Genomic DNA, 21,528 nt, shown 5'->3' on the forward strand with positions numbered 1-21,528 from the left:
GTGTCCCCGTCCCTGCAGGACACTCTGAGGAACCCCACAGTGATGCACTTCGTGGACAGCAGTCTGGAGGACACGGACTTCTCCACTAGAGACATCCTAAACTTCCTGCACAACTGCCATGACGACCAACGGGAGGGTGGGATGCCAAACTTCGACTGGAGGAGCGTTTTTAACATCGCCGACCAGCTCATACGCATGTTCAACCAGTACGGAGAGGTGAGACTTTGCTTTGCTTCTCTGGCTCCGTCCCTGTTTGCCAAATGTTGCGTATTCCCAGGACTCATTTTGCGAGACCCTCTGCTCTCCGCTCTCCAGACAGGGGCATCCATCCGTCTTCCACGTCTTCCCCCCTATGAGAGAGCAGCCCCCCCCCTCCCCCCCCCCCCCCGGCCCCTTTGAGACGTAGCAGGGCCACTTAGCGCAGCTATAGAGCCGCTGTCCCCGTCCAGGAGGCTGAAAGGTGGGGAGAACAAGCCTGCTGTCACCCCCCACCTTCGCCTCCATTGTGGGGGCCGGTGATAAAGTGGGAGAGTTAGGTGGGAGTGAGTCGCCTCCCCTCCCCTCCCCTTCCCTCCTCATGAGCTCAATGCTGTTTAAGTGTACGGCTCCACATTGAAACAGACTGTGTGCGCCTGTGGAATGAAATAGGGCAAATCACTCCATCCATCCTTCAAAGGGTGGTGGTTGTGGGTGGGGGGGGGTGGGGTTAGCGGGAGAGAGCCCAATCAGTGCAGGCATTTTTATCTTTTAATTTTATTGTTTATTTGACAAGGACAGTGCACATTAATGAACAATTTGTGACGCGCACGCATATTCACGTCATGTAAATATGCTGGATTTATTGTAGCTCAGAGCTAATTTCCTTCCGTAGTCCTCACATTTAAAGACAGACAGACATACCATGCAAAAAGATAACAGTAGGAAGCTACCTGCGTAAGTATGAAAAAACATAGTATTAGCAGCAGTTACAACAGTAAGAAAACAGATAGCAACCTGCATAAATATAAGAGAGGACAGAGAACTAGCAGCATTTATATCAGTAAAAAATAAGAAATAAGAAAACAGATAACAATGCCATGCAGCGCTGCATGGCATTGTTATCTGTTAGCTGCATAAATATAAGAAAAAACAGAATATTAGCAGCAGATTCACAGTAAAATTACAATACAGAATAAGATACGGTAAGAAATAAGGGCTACAGTAGTACTGTATTAAAGTTTCATTCATTCATGGGTGCAGGTTTGGTGAGACAGTAACCATTCTTTAAGCTGTTTTTTGAATGCATTACAAGTGGGACTGTCTCTAATCGGGGTTGGGAGACTATTCCAACATGTAACTCCCCTTAACATTTAGGGAGTTTGCATCTCAATCTTTCCTTTGTTTTCCTCCAAGTTCAGCGCCAAGACCCTCCAGAGCCTCACAAACAAACCCAGGCGATTTAGTCAATTAGATATAGCTGTCTGTTCAGCATCGGGTCAGAGGTGGTTAGCGTGGGGTCCCCCCGCTCCGTCAGGGGGCCATGTTTCTCACACTGAAAGTCCCACTGGAACATGTGTATCAGCGAGGGTCTGTCCTCTGGGCCCGTCTCGGAGCGAGCGTCATTGTGCTGCTGGATGTATGGCGGCTCCCCCTAAAGATGAATGGGAAGTGGTCTCTCTCGTCTTTCTCCGAGCGCTCTCAGGGTTTTTTTTTATACAGTAACGTGAATGGAGACATTAGACACGGTGTGCACAGAGGTGTGTGAGGAGGGGGTGTGTAGGGGCTGTGTAATTGTGTGTGTGTGTGTGTGTGTTTGCATGTATGCATGTGTGTGTAGGATGGGAGTTTCACATGGCAATTACACAGAGAGAAGCAGAGAGAGTGTATGTGTGTGTGTGTGTGTGTGCATGTGAGAAGATGACAATGTGAGCTCCAGGGATGGGTTGTGTGGTTTTGTGTCTTTAAATACGTGTGCACATTTATGCCTTTATGTGTGCAGGCAATTTGTGTGTGTGTGTGTGTGTGCAGAGTGAATATAGTAACTGAGGTTTTCCCATGTCATCAGATCACTTCAGTGAAAGACATGATGAATGCTAATTCACTCCTGTCCTGACAGGATTGTTAGTGGTGGATGTTGTTTACATTTTTTCCAGCTCTGGTGCCACGACAATAATGGGAGTTTAATTACCGACCCAAAGTTATTTTTGACATTTTACTTCACTCGGTTTTCTTTTTATTTACTGTGTCACTGCAATATTATCACAGTATGTGTAAAATGTTTGTACAATATTCCAGTGACGCTTCAACTCTGATATATTGTCACCACAAAAACACAAGCAGCCCTTTTTTTTCCTCTTTTTTTTTTTACATTTACATGAAAGATACATAGAAGTTCATTTAAGTTTAAATTAGAATAGAAAGTGAGTGTACAGGGCTTTATTTTAGGTTCTTTATAGTCAGTGCTGGAGACTGAGAGAGTTCACAGCTCTACTTGTCAGTTGTGTCTAAATACAGCAAACACCACATGCACTTAATCCAGTGCACAATTAAATTGCACCTAAACACTCACTCATTTAGACACAGACACACACTGTTAGACTAACACGCACTTTGTATAGATTATGCTTCTTTAGTCAGTCGGAAACCCCTAAACACATCTCTGTTTACAAGGCTCTTACAATACAAACAAACAAAGTTAACTGAATATGTTGAAGTTGAATGTCAACCCGTTCTTCTAACCTTGACCCTCTGATTGCAGTGCATCAGTCTGGATAAGTTTGTGGCCCACACAGATGAAGATCAGATGACCCACCAGGCTCTGTATCTGCTGGAGGAGAACAAGTTCTGGGCCGGCGTGGTCTTCATGGACATGTACCCCTGGAGCACGAGCGTACCGCCGCACGTCAGGTACAAGATCCGCATGGACATCGACGCAGTGGAGCGGACCAACAAGATCAAGGACAGGTCAGTGAGAGCCGATGTTTAGCTACAAGGACCGACAACGACCTGTGGCCCCTTAAAATGAAGCTGGAAATGGGTTTTTTGTTGTTTTTTTTATTGCAAAGTGCAAAATACATACTTACATATTCAAATGCAATTACAAAAGTTGTTGCTTTCAGAACTGAGCGTAGCATTTCTTACATAAAACCTACCTAAAAGAATACGACATAAACAGAACAACAATAGAAAGTAAAGCAATAGAAAATAAATTTAAAAAAAACATTTTCTTATAGGGGATCAATCAAAAGTAAAAGTTGATAAACTGTCATACAGCAATAGGGCTTTCTTTGATTTCATAAGTTTTAATGAATCAAAGTAAAGGTGCAGTTCTTTTAAAAAAAAAAAGTAGAAACGTGGGGTAGTTTTTGAGAATTTACATTTGTGTAGAAAGTATTTGGCGAGTATAAATGAAGCTGGAAATGTTCACCTGTGTCTGTGATTTGTGATTTGAGTGAAAAACAGTAAAAACAGTCATTTATTTCACACAGCTGGGAAAAATCTGTGTCATTTCTTATTTCCTACCCAGTCCCATCAAGCTGTGAACCTTTATTTTTGCTTTGAAGGGCTCTTGATCCCCAATCCCTCCGGGCTGTTGGGCAAAATAAATGGAGTTTAAATGTTTTATTAGCAAAGAAAAGGAAGTTAATCACAGGTACTTTCAAACACACTTCACTGCAGCTCACTGGTAAACACACAGAGTGTGTATAAGGATCTGAACCAACAACTTTTAACCCCCAACCTGCGGTCCCAACATTTTTTTCCTATGTCGTTAGTGCCGTATTAATGAGGCAGTGCATATGGATTTATCACATTCCTCAAAGGAGGGAAAAGAAAGACCTCTCCAGCCGGCCCTATTGTGTTTCCTGGTAGCTCTATATTAACTCAATACCTGCTCTTTCATCCTCCCATGTGAGGCTCACACATGCATTTTCCTTTTGCCTTTGATCTCCCATTCATAAACACACAGTTTGTCAATAGGCCTCGGGGTGAACGAGCACTTTTTAGCTGTTTGCAGCGCAGCAACAGGGTGTAATGGACCCAGTGGGAGCTCTGCCTCCACACAATTGAATAATCAGATTGAAAGAGGGCTTTGCCTGCGACTTATCCTCTTAAGTAAAAGGAGTGTACATGTGGAGTGTGTGAAGTGTGTGCAGCTCCCGAGACTTTGGCTTTGGGATGCTTTATATTAGTACAACAATGTTTTGAATAGACAACAACAGGAAAAACCTCAATAATTCAGTTGCATCCATCGGGACATGAATATGTGACTCCAGACTCTGTGTCCTCCCTCCTCCCTCAGGTACTGGGACCCCGGCCCCAGAGCAGACCCCATGGAGGACCAGAGGTACATCTGGGGGGGCTTTGCCTACCTGCAGGACATGATCGAACACGGCATCATCAAGCTGCACACGGGCCACGACTGGCCACTGGGGGTCTACGTCCAGCAGATGCCCTACCCCTGTTACGTAGACGATCTGTGAGTAAAGTGGTCACTTAGACAGCAGTGGCATCAGAAATACAACATATATAGTAACACTTTATAATAAGTACACACTATTAAGCATTAGTTAAGCATTAAATACTGAATTCATCATTTATAACACATGAATACTCATTAGTATGTAGTTTATAAACACAGTTAAAAATGTTTTACTCATCATTGATAACCACTAACTGTATTTATAAACTGCATACTAATGAGTATTAATGCATTATAAATGAAGAATCCAGTATTTATTCATGCTTAACTAATGCATAAAGGTGTGTACTTTACTTATTATGAAGTGTTACCACATATTTTGATGTGGACAGTCTATATGAATCCAGTCAATAATAAACATTAGATTTAAAAAAAGACTTTGTTCAACACATGATGTTTTAAAATGCCAAATAAGCACCATTTTCTCCCGTCTGCATCAGACTGAACCATAATGTGTTTGTGTGAATAATCAGGACACATTTGTGAACTTCTGTTAATGTGAAACTGTAATTTATTTGTTTATACACACACTGACATAATGATCAACTGCCTGACTGGTGATTGATGCCTGATTGATGCTCGTGTGTTATGTGAGTGATTCAGTTTGTCAAGAGACAGACTGAAATGAAACCTGTTAATGTGTTTCTTTTAATCTTCTCACCAGCAGCTGGAATGAGTGAAATCATGAAAATAAATTGTATATTAACGCTGAGGGAAACAGTTTTTCACAAGGTTAATGAACTCTCTGTCCTATTCCTCCTCCTCCTCCTCCTCCTCCTCCAGCTTCATGATCACTCTGAACCGCTGCTTCCCCATGTTCATGGTGCTGGCCTGGATCTACTCCGTGTCCATGACGGTGAAGAGCATCGTGCTGGAGAAGGAGCTGCGGCTCAAGGAGACCCTGAAAACCATGGGGGTGGACAACGGAGCCATTTGGTACACGTGGTTCATCGACAGCTTTGTCATGATGACGGCGAGCACGGCGCTGCTCACCTCCATCATCATGGTGAGGAATAGAAACAGATAGATACAGAAGGTGAAAGAAGGAAGGAGGGAGCAATGGGATAACATTCTACTAAAAGTATTTATGGATGCATATGTTTCAGGCCCAGGCCAAAAAAACATCTCAAGACTCTATAGGGGTTTACAACAAATGAAGGGTAGCTCATTGCATGTAAAACAGAAATGGGAGAGGGAAGGAAATCTAGTTTTAAACAAAGAAGATTGGGAATATCTATGTGAGATACAATGGAAAACTTCAAATTCAACACTATGGAGAGAGTTTTGTTGGAAAACCCTTATTAGATTTTTTATCACTCCAGCTCAAAAAAGACACTATTCCAATTCATCTATATGTTGGAGACAATGTGGATGCCTCGAGGCAAATCATTTTCACATATTTTGATATTTTGTTCAATATTGTTGCCTTTCTGGCACGAGATCTACAACATTTTGCAAAAAGTATTCCAGACAGACATTACTTTTGAGTTTGTATCATTATATTTAGGAGTTTTACCATCAGAAAATGTCTCCTCTAATGACAAATACTTGTTTGAGATTTTAAGTGCCGCTTCTAGGAAAGCTATAACAAGGAAGTGGCTAAAACTAGAAAAACCTACAGTGGACGAGTGGTTTGACATCATTTATAACATTTTTAAAATGGAAAGAATTACTTTTGCTATAAGGCTAAAACAGGATCTGTTTTTGAAAAGATGGGAAAGATGGATTAGATATAGATATAGATATGTCACTCCGGTTCGTCCATCGTTTGTCTAGTACCAGGTCTTATATCCATTTCCTTTCGTCATCTATGTTTTTCTGTGTCAACCCATATGCATCAGTATTTTAATTTTTTTAATTTTATTTTTTTCCTTTAGTATAACAGATGTGCACCCCAGCATTCTTGTTCTAAGCCTACATTTTTGTATTTTATTATTTTCATCTTTTGTGTGATTGAGGGAGGACCAATCATCCCTATCTGTATTGTCAATGGAATCGTGGATGTATTACTGAGCTATTCAGATGTAATTTACAGATGAATGGATGAGATTGGTAAATGAACATGTGAACCATGAAAATCACAATAAAAAAAGAATTGAAAAAAAAGAAAGAAGGAAGGAGGGAGAAGGAAGAAGGAAATCAGGGTCAGGTTGTTTTATTTTTTGCAGGTTTGGCTGCTTCATGTTTTATCGTGTGCTCTGCTGCCCTCTAGTGGACTATTTAATAAACTATTTATGGCACATCCAGTGGTTCTCTGTCTGACTCTCTGTCTTTCTTTTTTTCCTTCCTCTCAGGGGGGGAAGGTGCTGAACTACAGTGACCCTATCCTCGTCTTCTTCTTCCTGCTGACTTTCACCGTCACCACCATCATGCAGTGTTTCCTCATGAGCGTCTTCTTCAACAAGGCCAACCTGGCGGCGGCCTGCAGCGGCATCATCTACTTCACCCTCTACCTGCCTCACATCCTCTGCTTCGCCTGGCAGGACCGCATCACGACCACCATCAAGATGGCTGCAGTACGTTGTTCTTTTTCATTCACACTTTTATAGTTATAGTTACTTTTTTATTTTATTTTATTTTTTAAAGTTTTTATAAGTTAAGTTATTAAGATGGCAAATGGTAAATGGACTACTCCGACCACTCAAAGTGCTTTACACTGTTCATTTGCATTTGGAGGGCGGTTTCAGGTTCAGTCTGTTGCCCAGGGACACTGAACCGACCGTCGGCGGAGGAGGACAGGAATCGAACAGCCAACCTCCTGGTTAGCGAATGACTCGCTCTACTTCCTGCGCCACAGAGAGCTTCAGAGCACATGAACATTTCTGACAAATTTCACACTTTCAAATTCACCAAAAATGAGTCACCTTACACAGTAATCCTGTACTTACTGGGCAGTTTGCTGCACATCGTCACATTGAAATAAATGACAACAGTCATACAAATTTTACTTCTCTAACATAGGTGGTCTGTGGCTGAGAGGTTGATGCATCAGGCTACTAATCATGAGGTTGTGGGTTTGATTCCTTCTGCTAATCCAGCATGGCTTCATCGATGGCTTTCAGCATTCACATGCATTTTCCTTTGGGAAATGCGCTTTCTAGTTTACACTTTGTCAACAAACCTCTTTGCTGTTTCAGAGCTTGTTGTCTCCTGTGGCCTTTGGCTTCGGGACCGAGTACCTGTCCCGGTACGAGGAGCAGGGTTTGGGTCTGCAGTGGGACAACATCCAGACCAGCCCTTTAGAGAAGGACAGCTACTCCTTCCTCACCTCCATCCTCATGATGATCTTTGACGGCTTCCTCTACGGCGTCCTGGCCTGGTATCTGGACACCGTCTTCCCAGGTCAGGCTGATAAAATACCGTATGAGTTATACAACAGTTTTATTGAAAAGCAAAGAATTCCTTTTGATTTTTAATCAAATTTCTCCTCCACAGGACAGTACGGCATCGGTCAGCCTTTCTACTTCCCATTCCAGCCCTCGTACTGGCAGAGACCTGCAGCCTCCGGGGCAGATATGGCCGATCCAGGTTAGTGGCACTGTCTCTGCCTCCTACATGTGTATGTTTATTCTAGGATTTGCAACTAAAACCTGAGCTGGAGGAGTGATTATATGATTTCACCCTTTGTTTTAAAACTAATTTCTCCATGATAGACTTGTTAAACCAGTTTCCACAAGGAAACAAAGGTCTATCTTTAAAGAATTGTTGTTTTCCTGATGATTACACAGTCATGAGTTGACACACATACACCACAGCCACTGTAGTAGATGCGTCAGAGGTCAAACTGTACAATCTGCATCCTATACAGTAGATCCTGAGAAACCTGAATCAGAGAACGTGGAGAAGGACGTGGAGAGCAGGGGCACGCCGGAGATGTACACCTGCAACGGCTCAGGCAGCAGGAAAACCTGCAAGCACCAAAGTAAGAGGGAACGACTGGAGAGAGAGAAGGAGCTGCTGAAACAACAACAGGAAGCTCCGAACCAAGAGGAGGAGTGTCAGGACTCAGGGAAGGAAGGTGAGGATTTACCTGAAGCATTAACTGATCAGTCGATGACACCTGCTGGATGTGACATCTCACAACACAACTCATTTCTTTATAGATTTTATAGATTTATATAAATCTCTGCTTTGCTTTCCATCCCACATACAAAATTAAAACCAGAGGTGACAGAACATTTTCAGTTGCCGGCCCAAAACTGTGGAATAATTTACCTCATTCAGTTCTTCACCCTCCATTAATATGTTCAAAACGCCCAACTGTTTTCCTTTGCATTTGATTCGACATCGTGGTAATACTCCATAGTCCCCCAACTTTATTTTATTATACCCACTGTTTTAAATTGTTCTATTTTTATTCTATTTTTATTGTTGTTCTTGTTTTTGCACATAATTGTAAAGCACTTTGGTCAACATGTTGTTTTTAAATGTGCTCTAAAACTAAAGCTGACTTGACTTGACTTGACTTTATACAGAGTTTAAATGAAGGTTATACATAAGAATGTGTTAATTGCTCTTTTTATGCACGTTTTCCATCACAGGTCAGTTGTTCTTTGAGTCCGACCCGGCGAGCCTGGTGCTGGGAGTCCAGATCCAGGACCTGGTGAAGATTTTCTCCGGGAGCACTCGTCCGGCCGTTAACTATCTCAACATCAACTTCTATGAGGGACAGATCACGTCCTTCCTGGGACACAACGGGGCGGGAAAAACCACAACTATGTGAGCTCAGATTTCATAACTCAGGAATCTCATATACATTGCCCGACCGTCCCCAAAAAAAAGTCATACTCTCCAATATTTTGTTGCACCGCCTTTAGCTTTGATTACCACACGCATTTGCTGAGGCATCATTTCAATGAACTTCTGCAATGTCACAACAGTTATTTCCGTCCAGATTTGCATTAATTTTTCAAAGATTGTAAATGGGGTTAAGGTCTGGACTCTGTGGTCACATTGGACTACATTTCTTCCTAGAAGATGATGTTTCCCCACACTTGAAGATTATGGTTCTTAACCCAATTTTACTAGTTTCAGCAATCTCCTTAGATATTTTATTTTCTTGATTCATGCCAATAATTTGACATCTTTTCCACAACCACAGGATGTGTCTTCTAACATGGTTGTTTAAGAAGTGAGACTGCATCATTTAGGGTTAAATAAGTTGTTGCCAGCTGAAACATAATCATCCATGCAGTAATTATCCAATGGGAGGCTTTTACCTATTAGCTTAGTTAAATCCAAGTGGTGACTTCTTTTTTGGACGGGCAGTGTATGTCTGTGCTGATTAAAAGTTTCACGTTCAGACTGTGTCATGATGGAGCTGATACTTTTTTTCCTCCAGGTCCATCCTGACTGGTCTGTTCCCTCCTACGTCTGGCACGGCATTCGTTTATGGAAGAGACATTAGGACGGACATGGACACCATCCGGTCCTCCATGGGGATGTGTCCTCAATACAACATCCTCTTCAAACAGTACGTGACATTTCAGATATTCAACTCAGTTCAGTGTGACTAGGAAAAAAAAATTGCTTGCACATGGTTTTTTAAAGCAACAAAAGAGAATGAAAAGCGAAAAAAACAAAACATTTATTCTGAAGATAAACATTTTGTGTTTATCACATTTTGTTTGTTAAAAGTTGATAATTGCTAAACTAAACTTTAGAAAGTTTAGTCTGTATTCAGCCGAGGAACACATTTCGCTGAAAATCAGTCCACATTCTGTAAAACACAAAGACGGCGGCGTTGACAGCAGTTACAAGTTGAAAGCCTGAGTCACTGATTTTGTTCCCATCCAGACTTTAGCGGCTTTTTAAAACAAAACAAAACAAAAAATACATTCACATGTCGGGGAAAAAAAAAACAAAAAAAAACTGTCAACAATTTCACACTCGTCATTACCGCTGCACTGTTTTTGTTGCAGTCTCACGGTGGAGGAGCACATCCTGTTCTACTCGCTGCTGAAGGGTCGGACGCAGGCGGAGGCGGAGAGGGAGGTCGAGGACATGCTGGTGGACCTGGGGCTGCCTCACAAGAGAGACGACGAGGCTCAGAACCTCTCAGGTCGACCTCTTGTTCCCGCCGTGTCTGCAACAGAGAGATAATTGAATCTACTGTTTTATTTATTTATATGCATTTTTTAAAATTTATTATCATTCCACAGGCGGCATGCAGAGGAAACTGTCTGTTGCCATGGCGTTTGTTGGAGGGTCAAAAGTCGTTATCTTGGATGAGCCCACCTCGGGAGTCGACCCCTATTCCAGGAGATCTATCTGGGACCTGCTGCTGAAATACAGAGCTGGTACAAAACCATAAAAAGAAATCCTCGTTTTCCCCCTTTAGCTCCATGTTCCTTCCGCGTAAATGCATCGTTTACACCTGCAGGACATCATGTTGTGTGTTATATTCGAGACACTGAGGAACGAAACCAAATCTTTTGCGTCTTCTCACGTCTCCGGAGGCGCTGGAATTAAGTAGCTGAAATGATCAAACGGAAAAATTCAGCTACACAGTTGCAACAAAAGCAAAAAGAGTGTCATCATAAAATCAACGTGGTTCAGAATCTGTTGACAAAAGCACTTGAAAGCCACGGTTAACTGCGTTTTCTTTTTTTTTTTTTTTTTTGTTTGACAATTAGCAGAGACTGAAATTTCCTTTTGATTCAGCATTAAAGGACCTCATTGAAAGTTTCCCCCTCCTCCCCCTCCCCCTCCCCCTCCCCCCGTCTGTTCAGGCCGCACAGTGATCCTGTCCACCCACCACATGGACGAGGCCGACCTGCTGAGCGACCGCATCGCCATCATCTCCCAGGGTCAGCTGCACTGCTGCGGGTCGCCGCTCTTCCTCAAGAACTGTTTCGGCGTTGGTTTCTATCTGACTCTGGTGCGGCGCATGAAGGACCTGAGGAAGAGGGAGGTGAGGAGGTTTCACACCTTTTTACACTCAGTCAACCTCCTCCTTCCTCCCTGTCTGTTCTCTCTGCCTTGGAAATCCTATGTGTTTCTAATATAGACGCACACTTGACCTGCTTTTCTCTTCAGTGAGCAAAGGTTCATGTTCATGTTCCTGGCAGGGTTTTTTCTTTTTTTTTTATGCCTACTTAAAGATGCTCTTGTCTTTTTTCTTTTTTTTTGTCAGAACGACTGCGACTGTGCCTCCGACTGCTCCTGTTCCTGCTCCATATGCACCAGATACAAAGATCAGTCTCAGAACCAGTTTCATCAACTAGAAAGAGTTCTGGATGGTAAGTGAACAACACTGTATGTTTATTTTACCGCGCACGGCTGCATACTGATGAGCTGCTCCTCCTCTGCTGGTATGCACCTGTTCTCCAGCACCATTATTATGGAGGATTCATTTGAAATACAGATGAAGTTTTTTTTTTTTTTTTAATACTTGTTGGATAATCCTGAACTGGTGTTTGGATTAATGTGGAATTCAGGTTTGAGTTAAGCTTAGAATAAAATTTGGGTTTGGGCATGGTTGGTTTCCCTGATGAGGTATTTATAATCACCTCATATGTAAATGAAATATATTTATATACTGAAGTTACCTATACACACACATACTGTATATATACTGTATATATATGTGTGTGTGTGTGTGTGTGTGTATACTGTATATAGTATATGGCTTCACAAGTGATTGAGTAAATAAAGAACTGGAGTTTAACTCCTTACAGCTTACAGGTTTATCTGCTCAACTGCTAATAGTAACAAGTTTAACTGAGTTATTTTCAGGGCGTCATGTCAGTGTGTGTGTGTGTGTGTCACCTGCAGGGATGAGTGTGTATCTATGTGTAAAACAACTACAGAAACAAAAGTGTTTTCCCACACTCTAAATTTAGCCGTGATATTGGCCCAAAAGCCGTTTTCCTCTTAACTCTGCCTGAGGACACACACACACACACAGTGCCATGAAGTTGTCTAAGCACAAATTACTCATTCTGCATTTTACCACTTGGATAACAATGTTTGTTTTTTGTGAGGGCATAATAAGCAGTTTCTCTTTTTCTGTCGTCCTCCTCCCAGGGGACATAGACAGCATCTCCAGCCTCATCCACCACCACGTCCCAGAGGCCAAGCTGATAGAGACGATCGGCCAGGAGCTGACCTACCTGCTCCCCAATAAAGGCTTCAAGCACCGGGCGTACGCCAGTCTGTTCAGGGAGCTGGAGGAGACGCTCGCTGACATGGGCCTCAGCAGCTTCGGCATCTCTGACACGTCACTAGAGGAGGTAGGGACGTCTCCGCTCTGCTGAGGAGCTCCACGTGGTGCAGCCGTTTTTATACTTCTACTTTAGAGAGAGATATTTTAATTCTTCTATTTTAATTTCTTTTTTTTCTCCACCACATTTATCCAACAGTATTTACTTTTCAGAATAAGATTTTCACATGGAAGATATATATATATAGATATATTAACTCCCTGTCCTGTATAAATATCACAACTAATAATCTATTAAGTGATATGATATAGGCCTATTATATTGTGTATTTTACTGCAGAATAACCACTCGTACCTTGCTTACTTTAATTACATTTCATTGATAGAAGGATTTACTGTAGGCTCTTTTTTAGGTTCGAACACTTTACCCACTGGCGTTAGATTATTGCCAGGTGGCTGCTTCTGTCATGAATGAATCAATGTACCATCAACTTTCAAGCAATTAAGCCACCGACCAAGAGATAAATGCCCGTTGTTAAGTTTAAAATGATTAAGTTGAAACTCTAATAATGGAGAAACCAAGGATACAAATGCTTCTTAACCATTTATTCAGCGTTTGACACTAGAGTCTTAAATTAGGCATCATGCACTTTTCAGAGTCATTAAAATAAAGATCCTGTGTTTTTATTGAGTTTGTGTTAAGTTTTTTAAAAGTTTGGAGGGTGATTTTTATTGTTCTCTTGATTTTCAGATATTCATAAAGGTCACTGCAGATGGAGAGGCAGCGAATAATGCCACCAGTCCTGGTAAATACCACCACTGATCTCCTACGTGGCCTTTACCCAGAATTGAATTTCTGACCCGTGGTCGTGTCTCTCTAATGTGCTGTTCAGCCGTTTGCCCCCTCACCTGTTTTTATTACCCAACTGTCTCTTTGTCAGTAGCTACAGTTCACATTTGTCAGTTTTCACCCTCTAGTTTTCTGTGTGTGTGTGTGTTTTGTGTGTGTTTTGTGTCTCACTCTTGTGTCGCACTCCCACCTCTAGAGCAGTGGATGTTACAGCGGAGAAAAAACGACAATGTCGGTGTAGAGGGAGATGAAGGTCAGAGACTTGAGAGCCACTCCACAAAGCTCTGGCAATATAAAAGCTTTTTCTTTGTTGAATCTACTGGACCTGGGTTTTCACTGCTTACATTTAGTTTTTCAGTGCGCGAATAGACGTAATAGATACAATATTCTGACAGACAAAAAAAAAACAACCTTTTTTCTACAACTCTGATTAAGTCTCATTTTTCCAGTGATCCAGGTCTGTGAAGATTCAATAAACAGAAGCTTTCAGTAAAGTTTTGCTGCCTCCTGCTGCTTTGTCTTCACACAAAGCTCAGAAACCTGACACACGCTTGAACAAGTGCTTCTCCAGCTTGCTGCAAATGTTTTGTCCTTTATATATATGTGTATTATTAAATGGCAATACTCACTGTACGTGTTTCTTTCTGACCACAGAACAAAACGGCGTGAATGGCACTGCCCATGTTGAATCAGACAGCAACGCAGGAAAAGGCACCCGGCAGGTGAAAGGTGTTACTCTGATCCTGAAGCAGTTCCACGCGCTGCTGGTGAAGAGGCTTCACCATGCCACGAGAAGCAAGAAAGACTTCCTGGCTCAGGTCTGTGCTGTCGACACATACACTTAACTTAATGATAGTAGACAGGTGAAGAGTTTATTTTGATGGCGACTTCCAGCGTGTTGTGACCAGTGTATCCCTGCGTGGTTTCAGATCGTACTTCCTGCCAGTTTCGTCCTCATAGCTCTGGTCTTCACCGTGATCGTCCCCCCGTTTGGAGAATATCCCAGTTTGACTCTGACGCCCTGGATGTACGGACAGCAGTTCACCTTCATCAGGTCAGTACAGATGGATTTCACTTTTATTAAGTGTCTGAATAGCCGGCCCAAGGCTGAAGCAAACTAAGAACCTGCTTAGGGCCAGGTGAACACTAGGGAGCCCCAAAGAGCAGTTAACTTTTTAAAGCTATGGTGCAAAACTTCTGTCGACCTCTAGAGAAGTTCTGCGTAATTACAACAGCACTTATTTGTTGTTTATTCTTTAGTAGGCCTAGATGACATGCAGTATCCCACTCAACTACATCACTTTGAATATTAAAGGGACAACGAGGAGTTTGTATTTGGTTATAAAAAAGTCTCATATTAACGTGGATGAATCTACGTTACCCACACTTGTTAATGGCTCCATTTTCGATAAATATCTTGTTTTGTCTTTATCGTTATTTTGTTATTATTATTATTATTAGTGGTCAGCTCGCCCAGCATTTCCTACTTTCAATTTCGTGGACGCTGCCCGGCGGGTCATGAGAATAACGCCTCCGAACCGCCGTTTATGGTCGGAACTACGACGGTATCTGATCGTCTTTGAACCTCCGACTTTCATTCTTGATGAATGAAAACATTCTTGGCAAATGTTTTCGCTTCCGTCCGTCTTGTGCCGGTCCAAGAATTTCACCGTGCGCGCAGATTAAATCAGATTAAAAACCATAGATGGGTAAAAACGTGCCAGGCTAGGATGATGATTCGCAATGACAGATTAGAAAAATGAAATAAGTTTATAGTAGGTGTGTAAATGATCAATAATCAGTATTATTGGCAGTAATAGAGGCTTGGGCCAGACCTGAGTATCTGTTATTGGAATAAATGACACTTGACTATTTTAGATACAATGTCAGCAACCTGATTTCTTGTCTTTGCTTTTCCTCCTCTCTGTTTAGTAACGAGCAGCCGTTCGACCCCACCATGAAACGCTTCAAAGAGCGCTTGTTAAACCGACCAGGCGTGGGGACGCGCTGCATGGAGGGAGAACCACTGGAGTGAGTATCAGGACTGCAAAGCAGGATGAGATGAGTTAGACAAACACATATTAAAGGGATACACCAACATTTTTTTTTTCGTGTCTTGCCTCACTCTCGAGTCCATGACAAGCAGATAGACACTATCCTTTCGACTGTGCGTGCAGTAACAAGGGAGAGCCCTTATCGCCCGTAATTAGCTTACTGTAGCTCAAACGCTGGAAGTGTATAGGTAGTGTTAGCCTGCCTCCACCTAAAGTCATCAGAGAAACTCTTCAGCAACTCTAAACGGAAACCGGCGGGCCGATCTTCGTCTCAGAGGTGACAAAACTCTTCAGCAAGGCATCTTGAGCGGTCAAATGCCGGTAACGGGACGAGATTGGTCAAAACGGAGGGTTCAAGCAAAGACGGTTTATTTTGGTTGAAGCTAGCTACATAGAGGGTAGGTTAGCTTCCTATTTCAAAGTAAAAGCACAAATTCTTTCGTCATGGTTTTCTGTATGTAAAGGGCAACGGGTGTTTTATTTTGTGAAAGTAACCGGAAGTGCGTTGTTCACAACGGCTAGCTTGAGTAGCGCCGAATTCGTCTGAACAAAATTGTAAACAGCTGGTATTTAGACAAATTAACGACACACTGCTGATCTAAACGGCTACTTTCTCGCCTAAAAATGTTTGAAATGTTGATAAAGTGATATATTTAGAGAGTTTAGAGCTAAAATGAAATCAGCTTCTTACTGCTGATTTCGGCTCGGGGAGGAGGCAGGCTAACACTACCCATACACTTCCAGCGTTTGAGCTAAGCTAATTACAGGCGATACGGGCTCTATCTCCCTTGTTACTGCATGCACAGTCGAAAGGATGGTGTCTATCTGCTGGTCATGGACTCGGGAGTGAGGCAACAAGACATGAAAAAAAATGTTGCTGTATCCCTTTAAACCTATTGGATCATTAGCAGTTTCCCATGCCTGAAAAACATCCTGACACCTGAGCAGGTACATACTGTACATATATAACCTCTAAATGCCCATCGACTTTACCTTCTGCCGTCCCTCCTCCAGGATGTCCTGCAGTAACAGCACAACGGAGTGGGAGTACCCCGACTCCCCGCTCGTCGCCAACATCCTGCAGAGTCCCGAGTGGAGCCAGAGGAACCCGTCTCCGTCCTGCCAGTGCAGCACCAGTAAGAAGCTGACCATGATGCCCATCTGTCCCATCGGCGCCGGGGGCCTCCCCCCTCGGCAGCGCATCGAGGCCACGGGAGACACGATGCTGGACCTGACGGAGCGCAACATCTCCGACTACCTGGTGAAAACGTATCCGAGTCTCATCAGAACCAGGTGCATTGATGAAAAGAATGGAAAACATCTGATTGATGTAATGCATAATAATGCAGTTAACAGGCTATGATTTGCTCTGTGAATCATTCTGTTTGACGACGTCTTTAACCCAACTTGTCTGAATCAAACTCTTTATTTTCAATCCACAGTTTGAAAAGCAAATACTGGGTGAATGAACAAAGGTAATAATTTTCACTTCATTGCTGTCGGCCTCTCTCTGTACCCATCAGTCTTACTGTACGCTCCCTCCTGTGTATATTATTCATTACAACACTTTGGAGGCTAACCATGAGTGTAAATGTGTCTGTCTCTCTTCAGATATGGAGGTCTGTCCGTGGGGGGGCAACTTCCCATCCTCGACGTGGACCCCAAAGACATCCAGAGCTTTTTCCACCAGTTAGGGCGAATGCTCAATATCACAGGGGTGAATACTGGTTTGGTGTTCATTTACTGTACAGACACGAGGCTACAGTATAGAGTCTGTTAATCCCTATAGTTTTAGGAGTAGATTTGTTACCTTTATTTGTCGGTGCAAGCTGTTTTTAGAACGGCGGAGCAGAGCCGCGAGCTGCTCAGAGCTATGTATGCTATGGAGGCTAATGGGATTTCTTGGTTTCCCTCATCAAACTCATCAATACACAATCCAACGACTCCAAAACGCTCTGGTGGACAAGTTGTGACCTGCACATTCACCACGCTATGAGATAATAACAGAACGTTACCAGACAGAGTTGTTTTAGAGGGAAATACAGAGACTGCTTGCCGAAAAACTGTTCCCGATGGGAACGCGCATCAGCAGTTTTGCATGAATTTACCTCTAAAACGACTCTGTCTCGTAACGTTCTGTTATTATCTCATAGTGTGGTGAATGCGTGGATTGTGTATTTGATGAGTTTGATGTGGGAAACCAAGAAATCCCATGAGCCTCCGTAGCGTAGCTCTGAGCAGCTCGCGGCTCTGCTCCGCCGTTCTAAAAACAGCTTGCACCGACAATTAAAGGTAACGAACCTACTGCTGTGACTATAGGGATTATGGCAATGGGCCACTTTGCCAAAATGTTGAACTATCCCTTTAAGTACGCTTACACTTGACTGTTGTGCTTTGCAGGGTTACAATTCTGAGCTGGCGCTGAGGGATATCGGTCCTTTCCTACGATACATGGAGAGTGAATTCAATGTAAAGGTGGGTGAAGTTTAGCTACAGTACTCAGCAGAAACATTTCTCTGATGTCTACTGTACCTCCGGAGCTTTGCTTTCATATTACAAACTTTTCAATTTATAAAATGTGTCATAACCACAAGGATGCTGACTGATGGCTGTAAGTGCTGGCTTCAATAGCTCTGCTTCCCACTTAAAGTAATGAAGGTTTTTTTTATGTAAAGAAGGTCAACTGGCAAGTCCACAAGCGTAGATCAGGACTGTAATTACCGAGTCAGACGGCTGCGAGATGTATTCAATTAACTGTGCTCTCTGCTGTCAGGTTTGGTATAATAATAAAGGCTGGCACGCCATGGTGGCCTTCATGAACGTGGCCAATAACGCCATCTTGCGGGCCTTCCTTCCTCCGTCTGCCAAACCTGTCGAGTTTGGCATCACCGCCATCAACCACCCGCTGAACCTCACCAAGGAGCAGCTCTCTGAAGTCACTGTGTGAGTGTGGATATTTATATACTTTTTTTTTTTAATTCAAGATCTTTTTATTAACATTTTCTCATTATAACAAGTGTGCGGTGCTGGGTAGCCATTACAGAGACATGAGATGGGTGTGGGTACATATCAATCACACCATGCACAAATGAGATATAGTATAAATATACATAAAGAATAATAAAAAATAAAATAAAATAAAATTGAACAATGTACAAAATAATCCCTCCCATGTCATTGCCAGATTACTAGTCATAGTATAAGATCACTGTTCAACCAAAAGCACGGAGTGTGTAACAAGTGAGCAGCATAGCTGAGCTGTACTCAAGGGCCAAGCCTTTAAAGGGTGTGGAATTCTTTTAGGAAGGGGCCCCAGACCTTCTGAAACTTATTTGAATGCTGAAGTGAGTGTCTAATTTTCTCCAATTGTAGGCAGGACATGATATCTTGTAGCCATTGCGCATGAGTGGGAGGAAAAGTATCCTTCCACCTGAGCAGAATTGCTCGTCGAGCCAGAAGGGAGGCAAAGGATAGAGTGCGTTGCTTTGCTGTGGTTAACTTTTTCTTCCCTCCCATGACCCCGAACAGAGCAGTCAAATGGTTTGGTTCGGTTCTAATTTGACCTTTAACACCCGAGAAAGTGTATGAAAAACCTCCCTCCAATATTTCCCCAGGCCTGAGCAGGACCAGTACATGTGAATGAGGGAAGCTTCCACATGTTTGCATTTTACACAGTAACTATGGACTAATATCCGGGTATATGGAGGACAGTTTTGCTTTTGAAATATGAGCCCTGTGTACCACTTTAAACTGAATTAAACAGTGACGTGCACAGAGGGAGGTTGAATTAACCTATATTTATATACTTTTTAAAATGTTTTATTTATATCATTGTAAAAAAAACTAAAAACAAAGGAAAACCTTCACATTGAACCGTATAGTGTACTTTTACTTTACTACACATTGCTACAGTATCTTTTACAACTAATTAAACCAAGGCTTGTGCAGAGGAGGAAAAGCTTTCACAAACAGATTTCTAAAAACTGAGGGAAAGTAAATGGACTGCACGTAAATGATTTTCTGCTCTTATCGACCACTCAAAGTGCTTCACAACACAATAAGACACAGTCACCCACTCACTCACTCACACATTCACTCACTCACTCACTCACTCACTCACTCACTCACTCACTCACTCACTCACTCACTCACTCACTCACTCACTCACTCACTCACTCACTCACTCACTCACTCACTCACTCACTCACTCACTCACTCACTCACTCACTCACTCAATTCAGGATACAGTATCTTGCAGCACTTCAACATACAGACAAGAGGAGCCGGGGTTCAAACCAACGACCTTCAGATGAGTGTACAACCACTCTACCTCCTGAGGAACAGCTGCCCCCCAACATAGAAAAATAAGCTTCATTGTATTAAAGTAAAAACAAACATAGCTCAATAATGATCGGATAGGAAACAGATGGCAAGGTAAAAACAAAAATATGTAGCAAAGAAAAAAACAAAACAAGCCTGTGGATATAATAAAACAACCATTTCTCATCCAGTTGTCTGGGTTTATTGCTGTAAAGAGACATCTGCATTGTGCTGACATTTAATTTAGTTTTATTGATTTCTTGCTACGCTGAGCAGCTACAACACCTGCTCCTCTTACCCTGACATTTCACCACCGGGCCCATCTCTAATATAGGAAAAAGAAATTGACATAAATAAATCAGATCATTATTGGAAACAGGTTTACATGATCGAATCTTAGTAAAGTAAACACATATTGATCTGCATTTCTTATTTTTATTATTTGTTGTTTGACTTACGGTTTAACTGTTGTGTTTATGGATTTGCTCAACTTGTATTTACAAATTTGTCATAAATTACACATTTTATTTCTTTTTTCTTTTCATAACGGACTATCGATCCTTTGATTAACTCAGTAAACACATCTGTTTCTGGAAGGTGCTTTGGCATTTCAAATATTTGATGTTAAATTCCCAGACCAGAGTGAACCGTACTGACTCTATTGACCTCTTCCTTTCAGGTTGAAAACCTCAGTGGACGCCGTAGTCGCGATCTGTGTTATTTTCGCCATGTCCTTCATCCCTGCCAGCTTCGTCCTCTACCTCATCCAGGAGCGAGTCACCAAGGCCAAGCACCTGCAGTTTGTCAGCGGGGTCAGCCCTCTGGTTTACTGGGTGTCCAACTTCTTCTGGGACATGGTGAGCTGATCAATATGAGGAGTTCTTGTTTGTTCATCTCAGACAATTAAGGTTTTCTTTTAGGATCAATATGAGATCAGGAAGGGTGGAAACGATACAAAATCTATATCTGATAATGCTGATTTCAGTTTTTAAGTCATTTCAGGCTTTAAAGGGATAGTTCAACATTTCGGCAAATTGGCCCATTGCCATAATCCCTATAGTCATAGCAGTAGGTTCATTACCTTTAATTGTCGGTGCAAGCTGTTTTTAGAACGGCGGAGCAGAGCCGTGAGCTGCTCAGAGCTACGCTACGGAGGCTAATGGGATTTCTTGGTTTCCCTCATCAAACTCATCAAATACACAATCCAACAACTCCAAAACGCTCTGGTGGACAAGTTGTGACCTGCACATTCACCACGCTATGAGATAATAACAGAACGTTACCAGACAGAGTTGTTTTAGAGGGAAATTCTTGCAAAACCGCTGATGTGCGTTGCCTTCAGGGACAGTTTTTCATCAAGCAGTCTCTGTATTTCCCTCTAAAACAACTCTGTCTCGTAACGTTCCTTTATTATCTCATAGCGTGGTGAATGTGCAGGTCACAACTTGTCCACGAGAGCGTTTTGGAGTCTTTGGATTGTGTATTTGATGAGTTTGATGAGGGAAACCAAGAAATCCCATCAGCCTCCGTAGCGTAGCTCTGAGCAGCTCGCAGCTCTGCTCCGCCGTTCTAAAAATAGCTTGCACTGACAATTAAAGGTAATGAACCTACTGCTAAGACTATAGGGATTATGGCAATGGGCCAATTTGCCAAAATATTGAACTATCTCTTTAATTCATGT

The 21,528-nt window shown here is 42.4% G+C and overlaps 1 protein-coding gene across 3 annotated transcripts in view; it reads left to right on the plus strand.

Moving 5' to 3' along the window:
* Positions 1-21,528, plus strand: part of LOC146970316 (retinal-specific phospholipid-transporting ATPase ABCA4-like) — a 46,009-nt gene that overhangs the window by 15,261 nt on the left and 9,220 nt on the right. For 2 of the 3 annotated variants that reach the window (XM_085804532.1, XM_085804533.1), the window contains exons 12-37: positions 19-216; positions 2,738-2,943; positions 4,280-4,456; positions 5,243-5,465; positions 6,754-6,975; positions 7,597-7,801; positions 7,895-7,987; positions 8,271-8,477; positions 9,001-9,178; positions 9,801-9,932; positions 10,381-10,520; positions 10,621-10,758; positions 11,191-11,372; positions 11,595-11,700; positions 12,488-12,693; positions 13,375-13,429; positions 13,670-13,726; positions 14,128-14,291; positions 14,403-14,527; positions 15,406-15,504; positions 16,542-16,820; positions 16,970-17,002; positions 17,139-17,244; positions 17,928-18,002; positions 18,301-18,470; positions 20,527-20,704. In XM_085804532.1, the coding sequence (XP_085660658.1) occupies positions 19-216; positions 2,738-2,943; positions 4,280-4,456; positions 5,243-5,465; positions 6,754-6,975; positions 7,597-7,801; positions 7,895-7,987; positions 8,271-8,477; positions 9,001-9,178; positions 9,801-9,932; positions 10,381-10,520; positions 10,621-10,758; positions 11,191-11,372; positions 11,595-11,700; positions 12,488-12,693; positions 13,375-13,429; positions 13,670-13,726; positions 14,128-14,291; positions 14,403-14,527; positions 15,406-15,504; positions 16,542-16,820; positions 16,970-17,002; positions 17,139-17,244; positions 17,928-18,002; positions 18,301-18,470; positions 20,527-20,704 (3,954 nt within the window). The remainder of the gene's footprint in view (positions 1-18; positions 217-2,737; positions 2,944-4,279; positions 4,457-5,242; positions 5,466-6,753; positions 6,976-7,596; positions 7,802-7,894; positions 7,988-8,270; positions 8,478-9,000; positions 9,179-9,800; positions 9,933-10,380; positions 10,521-10,620; positions 10,759-11,190; positions 11,373-11,594; positions 11,701-12,487; positions 12,694-13,374; positions 13,430-13,669; positions 13,727-14,127; positions 14,292-14,402; positions 14,528-15,405; positions 15,505-16,541; positions 16,821-16,969; positions 17,003-17,138; positions 17,245-17,927; positions 18,003-18,300; positions 18,471-20,526; positions 20,705-21,528) is intronic. The other variant, XM_085804534.1, reaches the window with a different exon arrangement.

This window comes from Trachurus japonicus, chromosome 17 (genome assembly GCF_045865225.1).
Source record: "Trachurus japonicus isolate A0001 chromosome 17, Traja_1.0".
NCBI lineage: Eukaryota > Metazoa > Chordata > Actinopteri > Carangiformes > Carangidae > Trachurus > Trachurus japonicus.